Genomic DNA, 24,766 nt, shown 5'->3' with positions numbered 1-24,766 from the left:
GTTTAAAAAGTGTTTTTACAAATATTTCATGTTGCTATTCTTATTCCAAATTGCAAATAAGGAAACTGAGGCAAAAAGCACAGTGACCTGCTCAGAGTCACATATCTAGCAAGTGTTAGAGGCTAGATTTTAATCAGGTTTTCCTGATTCCAGACCTAGGGCTCTACCTGCTGTACTACCCAGTTACCTTGATCACTTAGCGTTCTTAGCACCTCAGAAAGCTGGCATGCATTGTACAAGTTTATTTTCCTGCATGACTCAGCCTATATTTTTCCAAGGACATCCTGTAAACTACATGATCTAAAAGATCACTATGAAGACAAAATCTGCAAAAATTTTTAATTAAGATTCTTATGCTATGAAAACGCAAAACCACTATGAGTAGTAAGACCCCAAGAAAATAGGATAAAAGAAAAAAATAAATCACCAACTGAATGAAGCAATTCAATTCTTATTGTAGTCTAGAAGTGGTCTTAAAGTCTTGAATGCTGTTATACCAGCAGAAGTTAGGAATATTGACCTGATCATAAACTAAGTTTATGTTGATAAACCCAGTTAAATTTAGAAAGGTATATCTGGTAAGCACTTTACGGTTACATTTACAAAAGTAAATGACTGGCTAAGAAGTGATGAAATTTGGGAATAATTCTATAGACTTCAAGATACACTGCAATTTTCCCTGAGATAGGGAATAAACACACCAATGAAATGAAAACGATGAATTCTTTTGAAGAAATAAGAGCACCTTAAAAAATACTGTTATCAAATCAGTTTGATCAAAGCAGACTATACTAAAAAAAATTTATATGCCATTGAGAACTTTTTGAAAAACAAGCCAATTATTCAAATTAATGTATTTAGTTACTAGAATAAATTTCTATGTTGACCAATAAATTTTCAAATACTGGCTATATTGCCAGCAAATATATGAGCACCTATTCTCAGTTATAGTGTTGAATCAACTTTGAACTAATCTAAAATCATAATTTCAAAACGTGGGAAAATATAAGTCTATATTTTACTGTCAAAGTAGAGTAGGGGAAGATGAGAGTACTATGCAAGAAGCAATAGACAAGTACTTAGATTTCTATGTGTAACCAAGTCACTGTACATTTTGCCAACAGGTCTGTAAGTACAAAATAGGCTTGAAATAAGGCTGCAAGTGGTCTATTTTCATTACAATTTTTTAAAAAATAGGTCTTCTAAGAAAGATAGTTTGCTTTGAAAAGAATAAAAAGAATACCTATTAACACTTCTGGCACATCCAGCTCATGGGAATTTTTCAGAGCCGAAGCTCTGGTCCGGCTTCTTGCATGTTTCGCTGGCTCTAAATCTGGCTTCTTACTAACAGGTTCTAACTGCACTAGGTAAACAAAAACTGGCTCCTTTTAGATTTCCAGTTTATCAAAAGCCTTTGGTATTTGAACCACAACCCCCTCACTTGGGGATCTACAGTAACAAAACTGTGTGATGGATGGTAGGCCACAATAAAACAATGTTTTTTGTCCTTACATTCATAGATAGGCTCAAGGGCCTAAAGAAGGGAACTAAAGAATTCACTTGTAAAGACTTGCTGTAAGACTATCAGGTTAGGGGAAGCTGATGACCCAGAGGAGAGAAGGAAGCGTCTAGAGTAAGGAAGCAGATGTGAGTTTAAATGTGGCTTCAGATAAGTACAAGTTGGGTGATCCTGGGCAAGTTATTTCACTTCTGTTTGCCAGTTTCTTCATCTGTAAAATCATCTCCCAGGGACTTTGTGAGGAACAAATAACTGTAAAGTGTTTAGCACAGTGCCCCCCACACAGTTAGTGCTTACTAGGTAGCTATTAAATATTGATTATAAGAGCTCATATGCCTGTAGCACAAGGAGCAAACTTAGTGCTAATCATTGCACAGAAGCAGGAGTCATATAGACACCTCTCAGACAGTTCAAACACATGGCTAATACTTTAGACTTTCAAATCCAACTTTTTAAAGAACCTGATGCTATATATAGAAAAGGTTAGCTCATTTTTACCAAAATTGAATTTAACAATGGAATTGTTTGATATTGAAAAATACAGACTACTAAATCTGGGTTATGCAAATCACAGAATCATGAGCACATAACTGTATTAGAATATTTGTTTTTAAAAAAATTGGCATCATCCAGGCAAAATCTTCAAACATGTCCTATGTGACAAAATTGCGAAACCAGATACAAGCATTACTGAAAAGACTCAGTTACCTTTTCATAGAGTACTTATCTAAAGAAATTTGTCACCAATTCTTAGCTTGAGATAAGGATCACAAAAAATAAAGTGGAAGAATGGAATATTTCCATACTGCCTGAAGCCTAGTTTTGACTGGTACACATTCAATGACACATTTGATTCACACTGAATTTTTTACAAAGTATTTTTAAAAGAATAAATAGCAACCCAAGAGTCACATGCTTAAAAACTTACAGCTCCTTCACTAGATGAAGAATTTGCAGACTTAGTTACATGGCACAGTGAGTTGGTACATTATTAGCTTTTCAATTCTTAAAATGTAAATTTGAATCTAGATTAGGAGCAAATCCAAACTGAATTCAAGAGAAATAGTCTTGTATAAGTGGACAGAACATAAAATTGGATAGATCTGCACTGCCATCAAAATTCCCCTACATCAGATCTGAACTACAAGTTTTCCATTTTCTATTTATTTTCTGGGAAGGATTAAAATATATATATATAAACTTCAAAATATTTTTTCTATTTTCCACAGATATTAGATTAAATAAGTATTATTGATCAACAATATAGTAAGGGAGGGTTAGTTGGTGTCAAAAGAGCTCTGCATTCAAGGCAAGGAGGCCTCCTGGCTTCTAATTCTGGCTTTATCAGTGGGTGACCTTGGGAACATGTCACATCACTTTCTTTTCCAGGTGTGAGTTTTCTCATCCAAAAAAAGAGGGAATGGGTCTGTATTACTTCTAAGACCCCAGATTTCCAGAGTGTTATAATTTTTGCTGAAAAGGAGGGGGAATTTTCTTTTTTGGTGTCTCTAGACTAGAGTCTCTAGACTTTAAACAAAAAAAAAAAAAAAAAAAAAAAAAAGCTAAGAAATTCTCTTAAGTTCTAAGAGAAATTCTTTCTTTCCTAAAAATCACAGAAAAACTTTTAAAATGGCATTCTTAAAATAAGACTAATCATTACAGAAACCATTTTTATACAGTTATACAATCAGTAAGTCAATCAACAATTTATTAAGTGCCTGGTATGTCCAAGGCAGTGTTAAGGCAAGTCTAAAGATAACCCCTCTGCTCCTAAAAAGCTCACAGTGTAATGGCGGAGGCAACCCAAAAACAGCTATTTATGACAAGCTATATGCAGAATAAATTAGAAATAATCAACAGAGAGAAGACACTAGCATTAAGAGTAGGGACAGACTTCTTGTAGAAGGTGGGATTTTAGCTGGAAGCTGAAGGAAGCCAGTGAAGAGGCAGAAATGAGGAGAGTATTTGAGGCATAGGGTCTGCCAGTGAAAATGCTCAGGCAGGAGATGTGGAGTGTTTTGTGCAAGGAATAGCAAGGAGATATAGACCATCATTGGAGAAAGGTATAAGACAGACAAGGCTGGAGGGGGTCAGGTTATAAAGGCCTTTAAAAGTCATTTTATTCGAATTATATCGATCCTGAAAATGATAGGGAGTTTAATGAATAGAAAGGATATGATCAGAAGTAGGCTTTAAAAAGATCAAACTGACAGCTGAGTATAGGATGGAGTAGAATAGGGAGACTTGAGGCAGGGGATCTGGCTCCCTATCCCCCAGTAGCCTATTGTGATAGGGTAGGTCAGGGGTTCTCAAACTACGGCCACTGGGTTATGGCAAATGGGCCGAGGAGACAGAGTGAGTTTTTGTTTTTATATAATCCGGCCCTCTAACAGTCAGAGGGATAGTGAACTGGTCCCCTATTTAAAAAGTTTGAGGACCACTGGTGATAAGTGATGAAGGCCCAAATTAGGATGGTGGCAGACAGAGGAGATAAAGGGAAATATGTAAAGGATGTTACACAGGTAAAATAGACAGTATTTGGACAATAGATTGGATATATATGGTGGGGCACAGAGTAAAAGAAAGGAGAGCCTGTGTAGGTGGGAGGATGGTGCTATCAAAAGTAACACAAAAATTCAGAAAAAGGAAGAGATTGGGGGAAAAGATAATGAATTGTTTTGGACTTGTTGAGTTTCAAACGTCTATGGGAAAACTCAGTTCAAGATGTTCAATATTGTCCAGCAAACTGACAGTTAAATTTTTAGAAAAAGTTAGAAAAGGCATTATAATTTCACTTAACATGCAGTTCAGTAACTAAAATGAATACACACTTAATACCAGTGTGCTAAAATGGCACACTATGATTAGCTAATATGATAGAAAAAGAAAATGATAAATGTTGGAGAAAATGTGGGAAAATTGGAACACAAAACATATTGTTGGTAGAATTGTGAAAACATTCAACCATTCTGAAGAGCAATATGGAACTATGCCCAAAGAGCAATCATGTGCATACCCTTTGATTCAGTAATACTACTAGATCTATATCACAAAAAGAACATAAAAAAGATAAAGAACCTATGTATACAAAAATATTTAGAGTAGCCCTTTTAATGGTGGCAACGAACTGGAAATTGAGTGGATGCCTATTACTTGGGGAACAACTGAACAAGTTAAGGTATAAGAATATAATGGAATAATTTTGTGCTATAAGAAATGAGGAGTAGGCAGATTTTTGAAAAATCTGGAAAAACTTACATGAACTGATGCTGAGTAAAGTAAACAGAACCAGGAGAACATTGTACATAGCAACAGCAAGAGGTGTGATGATCAACTATGATAGAGTTAGTTCTCCTCAGCATTGTAAAGATCTGAGATAATTCCAAAAGACTCATCACAAAAAAAGCTATCCACATCCAGAGAAAGAACTAATGGAGACTGATGCAGATCAAACACACTATTTTTTCATATTTGGATTTTTTGGGGTGATTTTCCCCATTTGTTCTGATTCTTCTTTCATAACATAACAAATGTGGAAATAAGTTTATGTGTTGCACATGTGTAACTTACATCAGATTGCTTGCTGTCTTGAGGGTGGGAAGAAAAAAATTTAAAGTCAAAAATCTTACAAAAAGAGAATGTTGAAAAACAATCTTTACATGTAACTGGAAAAAATACTATTTACTAAAAAAAAAATTACTGGTGTACTTCATGAAAAAGCTGTCAATGAGAGTTATGTGTACATGTAACCCTTTGAGAAACATCATAGTGAACCCCATTTATTTCAGCAATGTTTTAGACTGTAACCAAAATAAAACTAGACTCGGTTTAAGAAGATTTAAACAGCAGAATTTATTAGGACCACAGACTCAGAGCTCAGAAGACCCCTCCAGGGTCATCTAGTTCAACTCTTTCATTTTACAAATGAGTAAATGAGGCCCAGAGGTGAAAGGACTTGCCTAAGGCCACACAGTTAATTGGTGGCAGTTCCTGGACCCAAATTCAGGCCTTCAAACTCCACTAGTATTAATGGATCACCCTGACCAAGAAGCCGGAGAAAGATGGCAGAGACATGGTTTGAAACATTAATACAGTGTTTGGGTCACAGTCAGCTTTTTAAATGTCTTTCCCACTGATCTTATGTTCACAGCAGGTGGGTTAAACCCACAGAGTGTGCCTGTGTCAGCTTTTGCAATCATGCACATTACTGAGCAGAGCCTGAGTTTCTCATTTATGTCACTAAATTCTCAATCCTAAGAATACCCAAACAGGTTCCAATCAATTCAGATTGGGGAGGTAGGGAGGTGAGAGAGTTGTGTTTAAAACAAACAAACAAACAAAAAAAAAAAACAGAACAAGGAACCTATGCTCTTGGGTGTATTAACTTCTAAGTGCAATGAGGCAATAACCCAAATTTGTGCCCTTTAGGTATTTATAGATATATAAAATAATACAGTGAAATAGTCACTTGGTTTATCACTCCCATCCCTGCAAATCTGTAGCTTTGCATGGTCACGAAATATTTAAGAAAATTATCAGGGAAGAAAAACAACCTGTTTAAACTGGCAGGATAATTTTATTCATATGTAGAAGCAAGAAAAGAACTTGGCAATGTAGGTCAAAGACTGAATGACTAAAAAGTGATTTTAACTTTACTTGTAGAATACAAGTTTCCTCCCCTCACCAATTCTTTCTCTAGCTGAGACCAAGGATTTTTTAGGTCAAGTCAGGCAAAAAAAACCCAAAAACCCAAAAGCCAAACCCCAAACAAAACATTCCCTTGTAAGGAGTTCGCTGATTACCCCCTGGATTCTTCTACTTCTTGGGTTGAAAAGAAGACAGGGAACTTTAGACAAAACCACAACAATGACAAAGGGAAGGAAAAATCAATTGGGGACATCTGATCTAATTGGAAAAGGAGGCAAACACAGAGAACCAGCTTCCAACTTTACTCTATGCTACTTCATACTAGCAGGGTCCTCAAAAATAAAGGAAATATCCTCTATCAGCCAGATTAGATGATTTCTAGATTTAAAAATAATATATTTAACTTGCTTAGCAGAGGTATCTGGTCTGGTCCTCCCATTTCTGACATTAATTACTGTTTAAGTCAAAATCATCTACATGCAAATTTCTACCCTGAAAAAAGTCAATATTCATTTAAAAATATGAAAGAACTATAATAATGTGTTTCAGATAAACCCAAATTGACCTTAGCTATAAGAGAGTAAACTCAGTGGTTACACAACTACATAATGAATTTGGCCAAACATAACAATTAAATATTTATGACCCACTTTCAGAGAAGCACCCATATATATGAAGAGAGGCAAATGAACTCTGCTCAAGTTCAGACAAAATCTCCCCTCTGTACTTGGGTGGGGCACCTAAAAGGAAAAATTCAAAATCAGTTTACTAAAGTAAGAGCTCTCTTGTCTTCTGATTGCACTAAGGAGAAAACAAACACAAAATTTATAAATTTCTAAGTAAAATTTGAAAAATATTTCTGAAAACATATAAAACAAGCAATTTCACCTTGATACCAACAAGATAAGCCAATCCATTTGTGTTCCTCCGTTATCTATCCTAATTAATAAGATACTCATAAGAACAATTAATCTCTAGAAAGAGCCACACATTGAAAACTGGAAATAAATTTTTAGGAATATATAGAGAATATCTGAAAAGGAAATATCCTAATTCTTGAAAAACCCTAATTTCAGATTTAGGAAAATCCTAATTCTGAATCATTCATCTGAATCATATTACAAGGTACATAGTGGCTACAATTCTAAAAAGATAAAAAGCTGTCTTTTATTAATTTATACCTGTACCAAGACCTACAAAGATCAACAGCAATACAAAAAAAGATTCATTTTTTTCTTTCACTCCTTCCCTCTTTCCCAAGGAAATGATACTTTCTGCATCCACACCAAGTTGTAGCAACAAAACAGCTCAAGATTTTCTGAGGCATTTTTTGAACATACCAAACAAAGCAGAGTGGCATTTAACATACTGATGAAGTTTTTCACAAATGCCTTTTCCATAACCTCACAGTGGACATTCTCTCCTGATACCTTCTTCCCTTCCTTCCATTATACTCATTTTTTTCTCCAACTCTTTCTATCTTCCTTCTGCCTCCTAAGCCCACGTTTGGCCTTTCCTCTACTCCTCTCCAAGAGTTCATTCATTCTTCTAATGTCTTTAATCTCATCATTAACTGATGATGACTCACACTAGTCTTGATTCTTTCCACTGAGTTCCAGCTCCATATTTTCAACTACTTACTAAACATTTGTTCTTGCTAGTGTATCTCATGATTACCTGAAATGACTACATATCAGAAACCATTGGTCATCTTCTCCAAAAGACTCTCCTTCTGACTTCCCTATCTTAGTATAGAACCAACATTCTTCCATTAATTCAAATTAAAAACCATTGGTTTCTCAGCTTTATTCACTCTATCCAGTAATCAGGGTAGTTTTATTTATTTTTCAAAATATTTATTATATATGTATCTTTTTCCTACTGCTATTACTCTCATGTATCTCTTCAGGTCTAGATTATTCCAATTTCCATCCTTTTAGCTCCTTTCCTCTTCTCACCATTTGGAATGTATCTAACAGACTTAATCTTCCTAAAATCATGCTATCATGCCACTTTTCTCTGCTTTCAAATCCAGGATGGTTCATTACTGCTCATTCAATCAGTTCTTACCTCCTGTCCCCAGCTTTCCAGGATTTTCAGAAGCTGACCCCCAATCTTATTTAATAATTACTTTCACCATGAAGCTTGTCACTCAAACTTTCTGCCTCTAATCTTGGCTTTTGCTGGTTCTTCTCAGATGGGCTGTCTCTCATCCTTCAAATCCAATTCAAGTATCTAGTTTCATCTTCTCCATGAAATAAACTCCTGATTCTGGTGCCTGATATGATGCACTGTATTAATATATAAAGGTCTGGCTTATTAATTTTCTCTCCTTGACTAAAACATAATCTGCCTAAAAGCAAGGAACAATTTGTTTTGTCATTCTGAGAATTCAGCATAATACTTGGCCCCACAGTAGGTTCTTTTGCTGAATGATAGTTCTTGGAATATGTCAAAATACACCTATGTTCTTACACTTTTATAGGTCAAATTTGATAGAATAAATCTTTTTGATTAATCAAAAAAATTTAAATATATCTGTGAAAGTGAGTCTAAAGAGCAATAACTGATGTCAAGCTATCGCTATACTTCACACATGTTACAACTACTAACTGTTAAATGTCAATTGCAAACTACTTCCTCAGAATGTCTTTTGTGGAGCCCAAATACCAGCCTTTAAAGGTCTTTTGATTGAAGAGTCACTAGGTCAGGTCCATCATGATTTGTCTCATGTCCACTGATAGACAGCATTGCAACTTTTGCCTGGAGCACTCTTTCAGATTCCCCAAAGCTATAATAGGATCAAACTGACAAGCTATTTGGGTTAGGCAATCATTGCTCATCTGAAATAGATGTCCTAGACAACAAAGAACTCATTGGAGTATAATAAATGTGCAAGGAATTATAACAAGTAAATCCCAATTACATCCTGTAATATGAAAAAGGCCTCCACCCAATGCCTCTTTCTCTTCAAAGGTTAGATGACAAATAAAAGTTTCTGTCCAGACAGTAAGTCACCACATTTCCCTCAATACAACAAAAGCAAGATAATTAAGGAAATGTATAGACAGATACAGTCTCTACAATCACATTTGAGACTGTTAGGAATTTTAAACAAATCAAACAGAAGCAGCCCAGGTAGCTGTTAAATAGCATTGCAATTCTGTTCCATATCCTAAGCACACAGAAATACTGATGCTGCCAGTTGCAAAGAAAAATTCTAACATCCCATTAGGGTGCATGTAGAGGCAGGCTTTTTAAGGAAAAAAAAAAATTTTATTTTTGCGTCATTAAAAATTTTTTTTTCTTTTTTTTCAGTGTAGAACTTTCCCCCTACAGGATAGAGCAAATTTAACTTTTTATTTTGAATAAATAACTAGGACCACCTCAATCCATAAAGCAGCATTAACTTTCAAGTGACTCATTAGACACATCATTAGACACATTCTAATTCTAACATTCATTAGACACATCATCCCATCCACCTACTTTGTTTTCTGATAACATTTTTTTGCTTTCTCTATTTCACTATTAACCTTTAAAAAGGGAGTAAAGGGGTGTGCACTTTCACAGTACTCATGGCTACAGCTAGTCTTGGAGTCAGGAAGAACTGAGTTCAAATTCTGCCCTGGCAGGTCTCTGATCTTCCAATGCTCTAGGAACTGGAGTTTAGGCAATTCTAAGATTACAAATTTCAGAGGACTGGCCTGCTCTGGTAGAGGGGGTTTCCTAACCTGAGAATAAACTTGTAGGTGCAATCTCTCTCCCCATGGTGGAAATGAACAATACAGGTCAACACATTCCCAATCCAATCTCATATGATGGCTAGAAAAGCTACCAATTTTTTCATAGCTCAGGTTCTGTTTCTTCTAATTGATGTTTTTCAGTGATGAACCACAATGAGATGACAACTCTTAATCTTTGCCAAGAATGGAAAAACTATTTCATACTGCAGATTCTTCACCTGAAAAAATATATGTAACAAAATTGACTTTGGTACCACCTTCTCCAATCCTTCCCAAGATTCTTTTAAAGCACACAGCAAAGGCTTTCCATAATCCACCAAATTAAGGGCTGCTACTGGGAAGGAATAAAGAGAGGAATATTTGCATATGGTTTTCCCAGGAGATGTGTAGATTAGATAATCACCTCCCCACATATAAGGTCATTAAATAATAGATTATTCGTCTGACTAAGAGTCACATTTCCACACTTTACCAAATTCTTCATTTCATACTTCTGCATTCAAACAAAATAAAAAATGGATTTTTATCAGTATGAAGTTTTACACAAAGACAAGTTCTTTCTTCATTTCTGTTGCTTTGAAAAGGAAATATTAACTTACCAGTACATGAACACCCAATCTTCCCAAGTGATATGAGGCAGTGGAAGGCCTAGACTTGGAGCCAAGAGACCCTGATCCTAGGCTGCTTAGCTGACCTCACAACTCCACTTTTCAGGGCTTCAATATTCCTCATCATGATAGAGAAGACAATAAGGGGTTGAGACTAGATGACCTCCAAGTTTATGCCATATAATCCTTATAATCCTAAATGTTAACATTGATAACACCTGCTAAGACCACACCACAAAAAAATAATCAAGTGAGGGAAGAAGACAAGCAACACCTTCCACCTTAATGCAAACAGAACATGATGAATGTAAAGAGTCATAGAATCAGAGGGCCTAGTTTGTAATACTAGTTATGTTTATTACTTGTGCAAACTTTGGCAAATTATTTACCCTTTCTGGTTTGTGGTTGTCTTGTTTGTAAAATGGAGGCTAGAAGTGAAGAGGCTCTCTGCTTCACTCCAGGTCTCTTCAAGTTCTAAACCTCAGATCTGACTAAAGCCCAGCTGTCCTGGTCCTCAGTCTATGTTCCATAAAGTAATCCCCTCCTCGGGTCATCCAAGAAAACCAAAGGGACTCCTAGCACAGTTAAATCCAAGCCTCCAAAACAATCGAGTCTCCACTCTGCTCACAACTAACAGAGTCTGATTAGATTATATTAGCAATGACAACTGATCCCAAGGACTTAAAAGGTTTTGACTAGTGTTGCTTGCTAAAGGTATTAGGACCATAAAATTCAAGTTTCAATTTTACTTTAGGTTAATTCTAGTGGATCCCTGAGTCCCTGTTCTCATTTAGGCAGGCAGCTCAAATCAAAATGAAACTTGAATAGGCTGCCTCCCCCAGACTCATTTTCATTTAAAAATCTGTGGTTATCAGGGTGCTTCAGGCTTTGGTGATCAGTTGAACTCAACTCTGGCTTTTGCAGGACTTAGTACTCTCATTTTCTTTAAAAGAAAAAAAAAGTTTCCTCAGCTTTGACTAATCCTCTAAAGTACAAATTTCATTAGTTGTTGAGTCTTTTTTCTGATGCTGTCAATTTTTCAAGAAAACACAAGTATTTTCTTCTGCACCACATACAGACTGGAGTCAAAATGACTGGAAATGACTGGTTTACATCAAATTCACTAAGTCACTAAATCAAAAACTAAAGTTTTGTTTGCTGTGAAAATATCTGTAAAAGGGAGAGTGGAAAATGGGAGTCCACATAAGGAAGGCTGTATTATATGCACCTGATGACTCCCCTCTCCCCCCTTATTACCCCATTATGCACTGAATGCATCACACCTGTATACACTGCCCAGTAATAACAGCAAATAAACTGGTAACCCTTAGCTAGAAATAAACTACAAAGGGCAGTTGTTAATGAAATTTTAATTGAACTGCAAAATCAGCATCTTTCCCAGCAAGCTAATAGGAAACTCACTACTTTTATAAAACTGTCCAATACTGATAAGTAATTTCATTAGTTAAATTTAACAGCATTTCCACACTTTACCAAAGTCTTCATTTCACACTTCTGCATTCAAACAAAATAAAAAATGGATTTTTATCAGTATGAAGTTTTACACAAAGACAAGTTCTAGCTTCATTTCTGTTGCTTTGAAAAGGAATTGTCTGGTATGAAGTAATTTCTAACAGCAAGAGAAATTAAGTCAAGAATGCTAAATTATTCATTGATAAATCCAATAGTAAAGTGAAGCATCACTTCTACAAATATCTCTCCTAGTCTACATGTAGGAATAATGAAATATCCCCTAAAATTACACACAATTTCTGGGGGGTCATCAGTTAGTGCTGCTTAATACAGTGCTCTCTAGTTCCCTAAGACAGAAATAGTTTTCTACTGATATGCTCTGGCAGAAAGCAATATTTGCAATGACATGATTCAAAATAATGCATAAACTACACACAGATCTTTATCTAAGTGCATCTAGAATTCCACCTTAATAACTATTAAACTCACTTATTTCCTTCTCAGAGGTGACATTATTGATGTCTTTTGCTTTTGTCATTCATATCCAAATATATCCCAACCTTCCACCTTATTAAGTCCTCTTTTGTAACAAAGTTTTAAAAAATTTAATAAATTCATCGAGTCTTGACATATATGCACTATGCCATATCCATAGGCACCTATCTCGACAAAAGAAAAAAGTATATTTCCTCAACTTCTCTTGGGGCCCAACTCTCAGCTTTACAATTAGACATGTGTAGTATTTCATTTTATTGTTTTAAGTTTTTATGTATACTCTTCTGGTTCTGCTTACTTCATTCTGCATCAGTTCGCATAAGTCTTCCTGCCATATTAAAATCTGTATTATTTCAAAATATCCCTTTGGTAAAAAATCTTTATATTCCGGTTCAACAGTTTTGGAAAATAGTCCAGTTCCAGTTTCAACTGGTTCATTAGCTGTGCTTATAAAACATACTTTAGTTCAGTTAGCTGTTCAGTTAAAAAAAAAAAAAAAAAAAAAAAAGAATAGCAAAGTCTGGTTCAGGTTTCAGAAAATGAGCACAGTTCACTCTGACTGTTGGTCCACAGTTTGGTTCAAAGAGCATTTTCATAATCTTATTTAGGTCACACAGGAGTTAAATACTAAAGCTGATCAAAAATAATTCAGACAGCAAATCTTTAATATGCAACTAAAAAATAGAAAATGCATTTGCATACTAAAAACACACACACCTGGAACTCTCCCCTTCTTTCCATGCCAAGATCTTGTGTTTCACCTGCAACATCTGATAAAAAACACATAAAACAGCATACACAAGAACTTGTTTGGTTGAAGAAAAGAGAGGAACTTACATTGCAAAGATCAATTAAACAGCTAGCAAATGTGTGTTGAATGAACCAACTAGATGTTAGCACTGAGCTAGCTACTTTATAGAGACAGACAAAAACCTAAGATGTGGTCTTTTATCTCTTATCTCACAATCTAGTTGGAGGGATCAAAACACAGAAGAAATAGCACTGAAAGACAGCTCATATACTTTTGTCCTAAATTGTCTGGTATGAAGTATTCCATAAATTTAGTGAAAGACTTCAAAAATATTTCCAGCACACTTTTTCTCACATTATTTGGAATTTTTCAATTTCACATTAACATCATTTTGCAGTTTTCCTTACTAGAATATTTCAACAATAAAAGTTTGGCTCTACAACTGCCAAAACTCTACTATGTTTTTCCTCTTCCTCTGAAAATCCTCAGATGGATTTGTGATGAAAGCATTCCCTCTAAAGATGAAGCTCCAGATTTATCTGCAACGCTGTCAGGTCACACCTGCCTATGCAAGGCAAAGCCTGTCCAAGTCCACCACAATGGCTTGCCCCATGCTGTAAGGGTCTGCTCACATTACACCCTGAAGTTACCAAAGGGCTGTCCAGCCAGTAGCTAAGTCCTTTCATTCATCTATAATCCCTTCTTTGGCCACAGTCTTTTTGCTCATACATTTTCCCCCCCTCATTTTTCCCCATGCTAACTCTGTAATCACAATTATTAGCATTTTCTAAAAGCAGTATCACTTTTGGAATCTCTTTAGGTTACACATAAAGCATAATGAATAATGCTGCGATCCATCTTTTTCTATCTTTGTCTTCTACCATGTAGGAAAGGCAACAGCTCCAACTAGGGAAGCCCCAACATGCTGTCATTCTTTCTATTTAACAGGCAGATTTGTGAGTGTTCTCAGCCTCTCGGAGAAGATGCCACTTTTCACTTTCTTGAAGTCTTGGGGCCACTAGGAATGAAAAACTGAAAATGAAGTGGCAGAGCAGAGCAAGATATTCTCCAAACTACTGCCTTCCTCCCCAGCAGTCCCAGAAAACCTGAGAACTCCCATCCTGGAGATATTCAGATGAAGCTTCAGAATGGACAGGACAATCTGATATATACTGTTTTAAAGACATGAATCAGATCCTGTTTGAAAGCATAAAGGAAAAAAATCTCAACTAATAAGCCCATGATTGCCAGAGACAATGCAGAAAGAACATTTATGCTCATCACAGGATCGTCATGAGAAAGAATGAAGGAAACCCTTGGAGAGGGGTTTAGATGGGACTGATGAGTAGATGCAAACCATTTAACGAGTAGAGAAAACTACTCATAGGAAGAGATTCCTATCTATACTGATCTTTGTGAAGGACAGGCTAACTCTTCAAGTGTTTTTGGTCTACTCCATTATTGTCAGAACTACAGTGCTACATAGTTAAAAATTGATACTTTTATCGCAAGACTGTGTCTTAACCTTCCAAAGGCGACAAACAAACCAAAATGTTGCTTTTCAAAAGTCTCTCTGCTCTTGTAAAACATTCTAGGAGTACAGTAAGTAGAGGAATTTCATTTGTTTTAAAAGAATACTTTATCTCGACACTATTCAAACTATCAAGGGTTGAGAGTAACTTACATGACCTCTGAATGACACTAAAACCCTACAATGAATGTGGACCATTGCACGTCTACATTCTACCATCACCTGTCACGTTCTAAGTGGGAAACTGTATGTAATGCTTCGTTATTAAAAGACCATTAATGCCCTAAGAGGTTTCCAAAAGGGGGCTGACTGAAATAGCCTCATGGGTCTAAAATAAGCCGATCAAGTAAATATGCCTAAGCATGCCTAACTTTTCTTCTGAGGAATGCAGAACTGTTAAAAAATGATCCAGTTGGAGACAGCCATGAACTCTCCCAACAAAAGTCTTCCATGGGTTATGAAATAAGGGTCGATAAGGATGAATGGGAGTGGGAAGTTATTATGTAATAAAACAGGCTAAGTAAGAATAATGCTCTAACTCGAGGTATATGCTCAGCTTGGGATGGTTGCAGCACCTGAAAAACCTGGACAAGTGATTGCAAATTCTGACCACACCAGATGTGATCTTCCAAGGTCTTCGAGGAAAGTCATATTCAAAGCTTTCTTCCATTTACCATTTGCTTTCTTACTATGATACTAAGCCAATGATGCTCTTGGGCAAGACGGCCACCCAAGCTGTGAGTGACATGGTTCCTAAGTACAGGCCTAGGCCTACCACAATGGCTGCAAACTATGCCGGTCCATAACTCATGAGTTGGTCTTTCCTAAGTGTGGCCAGACTCAGTGGTCCTGAGCAGAGTACACGCCAAAGGCTAGAGGCACCTTCTGGTTGGTTGTGTTCAACCACAATGGCTGAAAGAAAAACCAGTTGTGTGTTTCTTTTCATACTCACCAGACAACACCAAAGGCTCCATATCCAATAGGTCTGTCCGGCTCAATGTCCAGTTGCTGCTGTGGATGGTGTGAGTGCTGATGATGGTGCGCTTTAACTGCAGCTGCTGCTGCAGCCTGTACCTGAGCTGGGGCCGTGGCAGCTGGTCCAGGGGCCTGACCTGGTGCCGGTGATGGGAAATATGGCTGTTGTTGCCCGGGGTTTAACATGGCAGCAGCCGCCGCGGCTGCAGCAGCCGCGGCAGCCGCTGAAGAGGTATGCTGCTGCACAGGGTGGACAGCAGCAGCTGATCCGGGATGAAGATGGTGTTGAGGGTGGTGGTGGTGGTGAAGGTGTGGAGGAGGAAGGTGTGGAAGGTGGTGGTGATGGTGGTGGTGGTGGCCTGCTGCTGCCGCCGCAGATGTACCACCATTGTAAGCCGCCATCATTTTTGCGTTGGCTGCCGTGCCACAAAGAGACATTAAAAAATGCCCTTTGATTTGAAAACAAATTGGGTCAAGCTGTCATTTGGCCATTTAAAAATGAAGAACACCACTCCACCTTAAAAAACATAGAGCTTAACTGGCTTTATGTCTTCATCAATCAATCCAAACAATTTAGAGGATCTTGGTGTTTTCCTTTGTGGGTGTGTGTTGCAAAAAGAAAAAGGAAAAAAGAAACAAAAACAAAACAAAAAGAAAAAGAAAAAAGGGACCCCTTCCCCCCAGGATTCCTGCCACAACTGAGTACTAAAACTCCATTATTAACATTTTGGGGGGAGCCCACTAACTTTGAATATAAGAATGGAAGCCAAACCTCCTGCCCCACCAGAATCCTTCGCACAAAAAGACCCGGGGAACGCACCACCCTTGGAAACCTGTAAGGAAGGTGGCTTCACCTACCCCTTCCATTCCCACATCCTTTTCTGAACACCTTTCCAACTCCTCAAAAATAAAACCCTAACTCCACCTCGCCTCCCCCCCCACCACACACACAAAAACTGGTTTTCAAGATGGGGGGGGAAATCAGAGAACGAAGCCCCCCCCCCTGGACCCCTAGGGCCTTCTTCCTACATCTCCCCTTCCTCTTCAGCTAGGCGGACTGGGAAGGGACGGAGGGGAGGGGAGAGAATGGGGATGGGGTGGGGGGTGGCTAAACTTTCCCAGAGCAGGATGAGCCAGGGAATGTGGGAAGGTGGCAGGGAAGGGGGAGGGAGTGAGGGGGAGAGCAGGAGGCGACGGGAAGGAGACGAGGAGAAAGAGCAGGGGGAAAGTGAGGAGGAGGAGGAGGAGGAGGATGAGGAGGAGGAAGAGGAGGAGGGGATGGAAGGCGGAGGGTGGGAGCGAGGTGAGATGGGCAGCGCTCGCTGCTCGCAGCTCGATCCGGCGCACAGGCAGAGGGAACCGCCCCGGGGGCTGGGGCTCGAGCGGAGCCCGGCGCCGGGGCCCAGCGATGGAGCCGCGGGAGGCGGGCGGGCGGGGTGTGCTCGAGCTCGGCTCCGGCTGCCTCCTGCCCCCGCCGCCGCCGAGCAGGGCTGGGGGGAGAGCGGGTGGGTCCTCCGCGCGACGGCCCCGCCGGGCTCACGACTGCTCCGTCTCCCCCCTGCCCCCACCCGGTTCCCGGCCGCCACCGCCGCCGCCTTCTCTATGTCTCTTCAGCCGCCGCCGCCGCCTCCTTCCTTCAGCCACCGCCGCCGCCGCCGCCGCCGCCGCCGCCGGACTCACCTCCCTGCACAGCCGGATAGAGCGGAGCCAGCGGCGGACACGCGCAACGAGCCGCTGAGGCCCCGCCCCCGCCTCGTACTGACCGGCCGCCTCAGCCAATCCGGACCCGCCTCCCCGCGCCCGCTTCCAATCGCAGGTCCTGAGCCCCAGACGAGCGGGTAGGTCGGCCAGTGGAGACAAGGTGGGGAGCTCCTTGGGAAATCCCGCCTTCAAACCTCGATAGACAGGCCTATGGTCCAATCACTATGTAGAGTTTGTTCTGAAGGACGGGCCTGAAAGCGAATCGGAAACCAAAGATCCCCGGTGACATTCTCTTTAGCCCCGCTTTTTTTTCCCCCTTTTTCTTTTCTTCTTCTTTTTCTGGGGGGGCAGGAGCAGGAAGCTGCGTGCTAACCTCGGCTATAAGATCTGAAAGAGAGGGGTGGAATGAAAGAACCAATCATAGGCTGAAGACAAAGAATAGACCCACCAATCCTGACCAGGGGACGGAGCAAAGGCGGGATGCTAGTAAGATGGACACCTGGAATTGTCAAATAGAAGTGAGAATTAATGTCGGTACCTCCCCCAAGTCCCATATAGGGTAAGGGCTATGGAGACCTCGCTGTCATTTGTGCGAAGGTCTCTTCAAGGGGCGGGGGCAATAGAACGGGGCGGGGCCTGTGATGAAGGGGTGGAGCCTGCATTCAATGGGAGGAGTTCCAAGCCAAGGACTAGCTCCGGTGATGGTTATCTAAACTTGAGTTGGAGAGTCCAGCCTTCACCTTCTCTTTGACAAGCGACCCTGACCTCAGATTACCTCCAGAGGAGGAGAAATTGAAGTCACCTAGTATTTCAGTCACTGAGCCAACCCCGGCATCCTGACGCTGCCTACATCCCACATCATCCCAACCATTCTGATGCAGAGATTTCTTCTCGGACACTCAAAGTTCCGCGTTCTATTTATGGATTTATGATTTATGAATGCTCACTATTGCAAATTAAGATGAATGATCCTTTTAAAAAATTCCAAGCTTGATGGAGGAATACGAAGATTAATTTTCCATATGTTCCTCCAATAAAACATAAGCTCTCTGAGGGCAAAAGTAGCTTTTAAAAAATGTCTCTATCCTCACTACCTAGCCTAATGTTTGATGCTTAATAAAAATCTAATAATTCAAAATAAATAGAATCGAGAAATCATAAGACATGCACACAGACTACAATACAAAGCAAAATGCCATCGGTTGATTCCTTGAGAGAAGCAAACAAGGGAGCATTTAGACATTGTTCTGGATCCCATCTTTCATCCATTTGGGTCAATTCATTAGTCACTCCCCTTCCTCCCCCAAAACATCGGCAGAGAGGCCTTTCTCCTCAGGATTTTTTTAGGCTCTGGGGATGATAAACTGGAAGTGGGATGTGAGTCAGCAAGATAGCAGTTGCTGTTTTAAAAAAGCAAACAGGACACTGGAATGCTCCAACGGGAATATAATGTACAGGAAGTGTGGGAGGTGATCTTGTTCTTATGCTAAGCTTGGGCTGGGTCCTATTCAAGTTGAAGGCAAGATGGGTAGGACTGGAAAAAGTCCAGTGTGGGACAATTGGAATGATGAAAGCATTTGGAAAGGGCCTTAAAGAAAGACTTGAAGAAATTGGGATTACTTAGATCAGCCTTAGGTAGGTTTTGAGGTTTATAATAGGCTTTTACAGATGAGCATTATTGCATTGCATAGTCATTGCAATAATCGTGCAACACAGAGCCTATCACCCATTTTACAGATGTAAAAACTGAGGTTTGGAGGAGTGAAATGATTAGCTGATGGTCATATAGCTGGCTAGTAAGGGTTTGAGAAAGGATTCCTCCCTGGGTGCTCCCAGTTCTTTCACCGTGCCACACTTTTTCTGTATGGAAAAGAAGGACAAGCAAAAAGGAAGCGGAAGAAAGAGGGCCAAGGATTTCTATAATTACTTTATGTATTTTCAGCATTATCTCTTACTATTCCCCCAAACACACACCCCTGTTCAGCTAGGAAGATCTCATCATTCCCCCTGCCCCCCCCCAAAAAAAAAAAAAAACAAAACTAGACTCTCTAGGTCATTGCTTGGGTTCTTACCTAGAATGCTTCTTCTCTTCTATAAAGGGCTAACCCAATGTGCAAGGCCTAGTTCAAATCCCTTATGGAATCTTTGCTAACCATTCTAGTCCATAGGGAGAACTTCTTTGAAAAGTCAAAGTCCCTTTTTTTTTTTCTGTCTTTGGTCTGACCACATTTCTTTTTAATTTAGACCAGGGATATGGGGCTGGGAGGTGGGGAGTGGGAAGGGAAAAGGAGGGAGGAGGAGAAGGAGGAAGAGGCTCATAGAAAGCCCATCCTAGATTCAGGAAAACTCATTTTCCTGAGTTCAAATCTGCCCTCAAACATTTAAGTAACTGTATGACCCTGAGCAAGTTATTAACCCTGTTTAGCTCAGTTTCCTCACCTGTAAAGTGAGAGGGAAATGCAGACCACTCCAGTATCTTTGCCAAGAAAGTCAAACAAGGCTTCTTTTTTCTCCTGATTCCCTATTCTTACCATTGACAGAGCCATTCTCCTTGGTTCAAAACTTTGGAGTTACAGTATCTCCAATTCCTCCTCCTTTGCTCCCATGTACAGTTAGCATTTACTTTCAGTTGTTCTTTTGTAAAGTTTTTATCATCTGTTTATTCCTTTTTGCCCTACTCATCCTTGTTCAGATTCTCATTATCTCTCCCCTGGGACTATTTCACTAATTTGCTAACTGGTTTTCCTGCTGTTAGACTGTCTGGATGCATTTGACCAGGTACACCATTGCCAAATAAAGCATCCCCAAATGCCAGTTTCTCCAGTTCAGAAATTTGCAATGGCTCCCTATTGCCTATAGATAAAGCCCAAATTCTTCATTCTGGTATACAAAGCCTCCTTTGATCTAGTTCCAATCAACATTTCCTAATGTATCTTTCAATTCACTTATATCACAAAATCATAGTATTTTAGAGATGAATGGGATATCTGCAACCATCTAGTTTAATGTGTCTGAACAATATACAAACAAGTGGTCATTCAGTCTTTGCTTAGAAACTTCCAGTGAAAGGATTTTCACCTCTGCCTCCCACTACTTCTAGAGACAGTACATTCCATATTTGCTAAGTTTTAGGAAGTTTTTCCTGCCATCAAGCCAAATTCTGCCTTTTCAAACTTAGAAATCACATAATCACAGTTGCCAAATTTTGCCAATTTTTATGAAATCATAGAATCATCCCTTGCTCCTGGGATCTCCTCTGAAAGTCAAACTGAACAAGTTTAGTCTCTTTGCTATATGAACCCTTCCTTATAGCCAGATTTTTTTTTTTAATACATGGTGCCAATTATCCCATTTAAACCTTGTTCACAGTTTCCCCAATTTTGAAAGGAATACTTTTCCTCCAATCATGTGAATTGTTTTTCTATACTTTCTAAGGTTCAATTCAAGCCCCAGATGCTCTGTGAAACTTCCCTGAAGATGATGATAATCTTACCTTATCACCTGTAATAGACTGCTAGTTTTGTTGTAATCTATGTCTAGTAATACTTTTACCAGTAATCTTTATTTTGTAAAATCAAAATGTAAACTTCTTGAAGGTAAGGGATTTAATTGCTTTCTTTTTTGTATCACCAATTCTTAACTCATTGCCTGGCTTGTAACATATGTTCAATAGATATTTTGTTGATTGGTTGATATTCTGTGCATGTTTGTCTTGTCTCTCCAGGTAGACTGCAATCTTGGAGAGAGTGAGACTGATGACTTTGAACAGTTCCGCCTCACTTAAATCCAATTCACTTGCAAGTCAAGACGTTATCTTCCTGGTATCATTGGTCCTCTTTGAGAACAAAGAACAGACAACAACAACTACAAATTCTACAATTGTGGGCACTGTGTTATTTATTTCACTAATATCCACTTCTGTGCCTTGAATATAGTAGAAACGTAATTAAATGTTTGCTGGCTGCTTTATTTCTACTCCTTTTAGAATTTAAGATCTCTCTGTTGTTGGGAGAACTTCAGCTATCTGGACATCTGCTGGAATTCTTTGTCTGAAAAGCAGAGCAGCTGATGAATTTGTGACTTGCTTGCTAATAGTGCAATGAGGGAACCTGTTATTCTGGTCCACATCCTGACTAGCATTATTAGAACAATTTCCTAACTTCCAGTCTCTCCTTTTCCCAATCCATTTCCTACATAGTTTACCAAAGAATCGTCCTTATGCAATTGTCTGACCATATCATCCTCTCACTTAAAGATCACCAATGACTCCTTATTCTCTCTGGGATTGAATACAAATTCTTCACTTAGACATTTCACACAATTTTAGATTTGGGATGATGTTGGTATATCTGATCCAACTGAAAAAGAATCCCCATCATGATGTACCAAATAAGTGGTCATTCAGCCCTGGCTTTGAAACCTCCAGGGAAAAGAAATCCCTTCCCTTGTTCTACTTTTGACTAGCTTTAATTAATAGGAAATTTCTAAGCTGAGGTAACACTGGTATCAGTCCTAAATTTGCCTTCCACCTAGTGCTCTTGTGTTTTTGTCTTCATCAATCATGTTCTTTTCCTCCATCTTGGCTCCACAGACTCTTTTCCTGCAGGCTCATCATTCCTCATTCTTTCAACTGATCTTCAAAATCCTAGTTACCATTTTCTGTACACTTTCTAGCTGGTCAATGTCCTCCCTAAGCTATTGTATCTAGAACTGAACATGAGATATGAGGGGGAGAGGAACGATGAAAAAGATGAAAAAAGTATGATCCATGTTCAGTCTCCATAGTTCTCTTTCAGGATGCAGATGGCTTTCTCCATCACAAGTCTTTTGTAATTGCCGGGAATCACTACATTGTTGAAAAGAGTCATGTCTATCTCAGTTGATCATCATATAATCTTCTTATTACTATATACAATGTTCTTCACTTCACTGATCACTTCACTTATCATCAGTTCATGTAAGTCTTTTCAGGCTTTTCTGAAATCAGCCTGCTCATCATTTCTTATAGAATAATAACATTCCATTACATTCATTGACCATAACTTATCCAGCCATTTCCCAACTGATGGGCATCCACTCAGTTTCCAGTTTCTTGCCTCTACAAAAAGGACTGCTACAAACATTTTTGTAGTGAGTTCTTTTCCCTCTTTTATGATCTGTTTGGGATACAGACCTAGTAGAGACATTGCTGGACCAAAGGGTATACACAATTTGATAGTCCTTTGGATATAGTTCCAAATTGCTCTCCAGAATAGTTGGATCATTTCCCAATTCCACTAACAATACATTAGTGTCCCAGTTTTTCCATATCTCCTCCCACATTTGTTATTATCTTTTCTAGTCCTATGAGCCTATTTGAGGACCTCTTTATTTTTAATGTAGCTCTAGATTCTATTAGCATATAAAGCCTTTCGCAGTATGGTTCCACTCTATTTTTTAGAGCTATTTTACCTTGCTCCCCTTCCACACAATTTTCCTGCCATTTTGCTGTCCCCTAGATTTGGCATAAGGGTAGCTAGATGATATAATGTATAGATCCTGGAGCCAGGAAGATCTGAATTTAAATATGTTTTCAACCACTTATTAGTTGTATGATTCTGATCAAGTCACTTAATCCTGTTTACTACAGTTTTTTTTATCTCTAAAATGAGTTGGAGAAGGAAATGGCAACCCACTACAGTGTGTCTTCAAGAAAAACCCAAATGGCTTGTAAGGAGTTGGACATAACTGAAAAATGACTAAATAACAACAACACCTTGGCATCTTATTTCTTACCTTTCTACGATCCAAAAGCCATTCCACATACATGGAATGTATTCTCTCTTCACCTCTTCTTTATTTCCTTCAAGGCTCAAATCAACTGGGACTTAACTAGGCAATCTACTATCATTCTGCTTAAAGATTTGCAATGACAGAAAACTCAATAGCTCATTCTATTTTTGCACAGTTCTGATATTAAGGTCTTCTCTTCACCCCCTTACTTTAGCTAGAATCATTGAAGGTAGAGATGGAGGAGACCTAAGAAGTCATCCAATCCAATATCTAACCAGAACTTGAATCCCATTCATAATATCCCCAGTGGGTGACCATCCATTTTTATGTTTGAAGACTCAAAGTGACAAAAAAAATCACTACTACTCCCTGAAAGAAATCATTGCACAGTAAATCTCTTTTCATTTTTAGGAAATGTTCTCTCATATTGAGCTGAAATGTTTCCCTACAATTTCCATGCTTCAGGATCAACCCAAAAAAAATCATCCAAAGTCTTTCAAATATTTAAAGTCACAGGTACTATGGTCCCTCTTGTCCCCTATTCCCAATTTTTATTCCTCTAGGCTAAATTACAACCTCAGTTTTTTCAATACATCCTTATATTACATTGCTTTGGGTGTCCTTACCCATTTGACCACTGTTCCATCTTGTCAATGTTCCTCCTAAAAAACAACCAAAAAACCCAACGACAACACAAAATCCCCATGATTGGAGACTGGTTAAACATACTATGATGTAGTCATGGAATGGAGAATTATGGAGTCACAAAAAAATAACAAATTTGAAGAGATATTGAAAGGGAAAAAAAAGTCCAAGGTTTTGTTTTGTTTTGTTTTGTTTTTTAGCTTTTTTAGCTATGCAATTATAAACCTTTTTGTTTTCACTAAGCCCCAAAAGAACTGGGCTTAAAAATGTCTGCAGCAAAACTTTAGACATAAGGAATACTTTATTAGTTATCAGTATAATTAGACTTTTCACTGAACTTTTTCTTTGTTTAAATTCTAATTTCTACCTCCTTTTTAAGGAACAGAAAGAAGTATAGTCAGCAAGAGCTGAAACCCTATTAAAAGGATGCTATTTGAGGCAGCATTTTATAGAAAAGAAAAAAATCAGGAAAAGAGCCTGAATTTGCAGTCAGAGGACCCAAATTCAAATTCTGATTGTGCTATTTGTCCCCCAAGTTACTTTACATAGATCATTTCTTTTCTGTGTCTCAGTTTCCCCATGAGTAAAGTGTGGGTATTTGCCTGGATGACCTCCAAGGTTCCTTCCAGCTTTAAATCTACACTTCAATAATACATACTCTCTCTTATTCTATGTCCATTTGTGTCCATGATCTATTCAGACTGGCTTAGCTCAAAGACAACGCTCCCAAAGGAAGGTGTGTGTGTGTGTGTGTGTGTGTGTGTGTGTGTGTGTGTGTGTGTGTGTGTGTGTAGGAGAAGGGACAGAGTTTACAGAGAATGTATGACTAAACATACTGGTCATCTCTTGACAAAGGTGATGAACAGAATTCAGACTGAGAAATACTTTTTGTACATTGTCAAT

The 24,766-nt window shown here is 38.8% G+C and overlaps 1 protein-coding gene across 3 annotated transcripts in view; it reads right to left on the bottom strand.

Annotated features, from left to right (window-relative positions):
- Nucleotides 1-17,443, bottom strand: part of NLK (nemo like kinase) — a 129,658-nt gene extending 112,215 nt beyond the window's left edge. For 2 of the 3 annotated variants that reach the window (XR_012481461.1, XM_074263677.1), the window contains exon 1: nucleotides 15,723-17,434. Coding sequence is in view for 1 of the 3 variants with exons in the window: in XM_074263677.1 (XP_074119778.1) it covers nucleotides 15,723-16,183 (461 nt within the window). In the remaining 2 variants the exon portion in view is untranslated. Of the gene's footprint in view, nucleotides 1-15,722 lie in introns of all 3 variants that reach the window. The other variant, XR_012481462.1, reaches the window with a different exon arrangement.
- Nucleotides 17,444-24,766: the final 7,323 nt, after the last annotated feature.

This window comes from Sminthopsis crassicaudata, chromosome 4, assembly GCF_048593235.1.
Source record: "Sminthopsis crassicaudata isolate SCR6 chromosome 4, ASM4859323v1, whole genome shotgun sequence".
NCBI lineage: Eukaryota > Metazoa > Chordata > Mammalia > Dasyuromorphia > Dasyuridae > Sminthopsis > Sminthopsis crassicaudata.
Note: the sequence above shows the minus strand (reverse complement) of the source record. Positions and strands in the feature narration are given on the sequence as shown.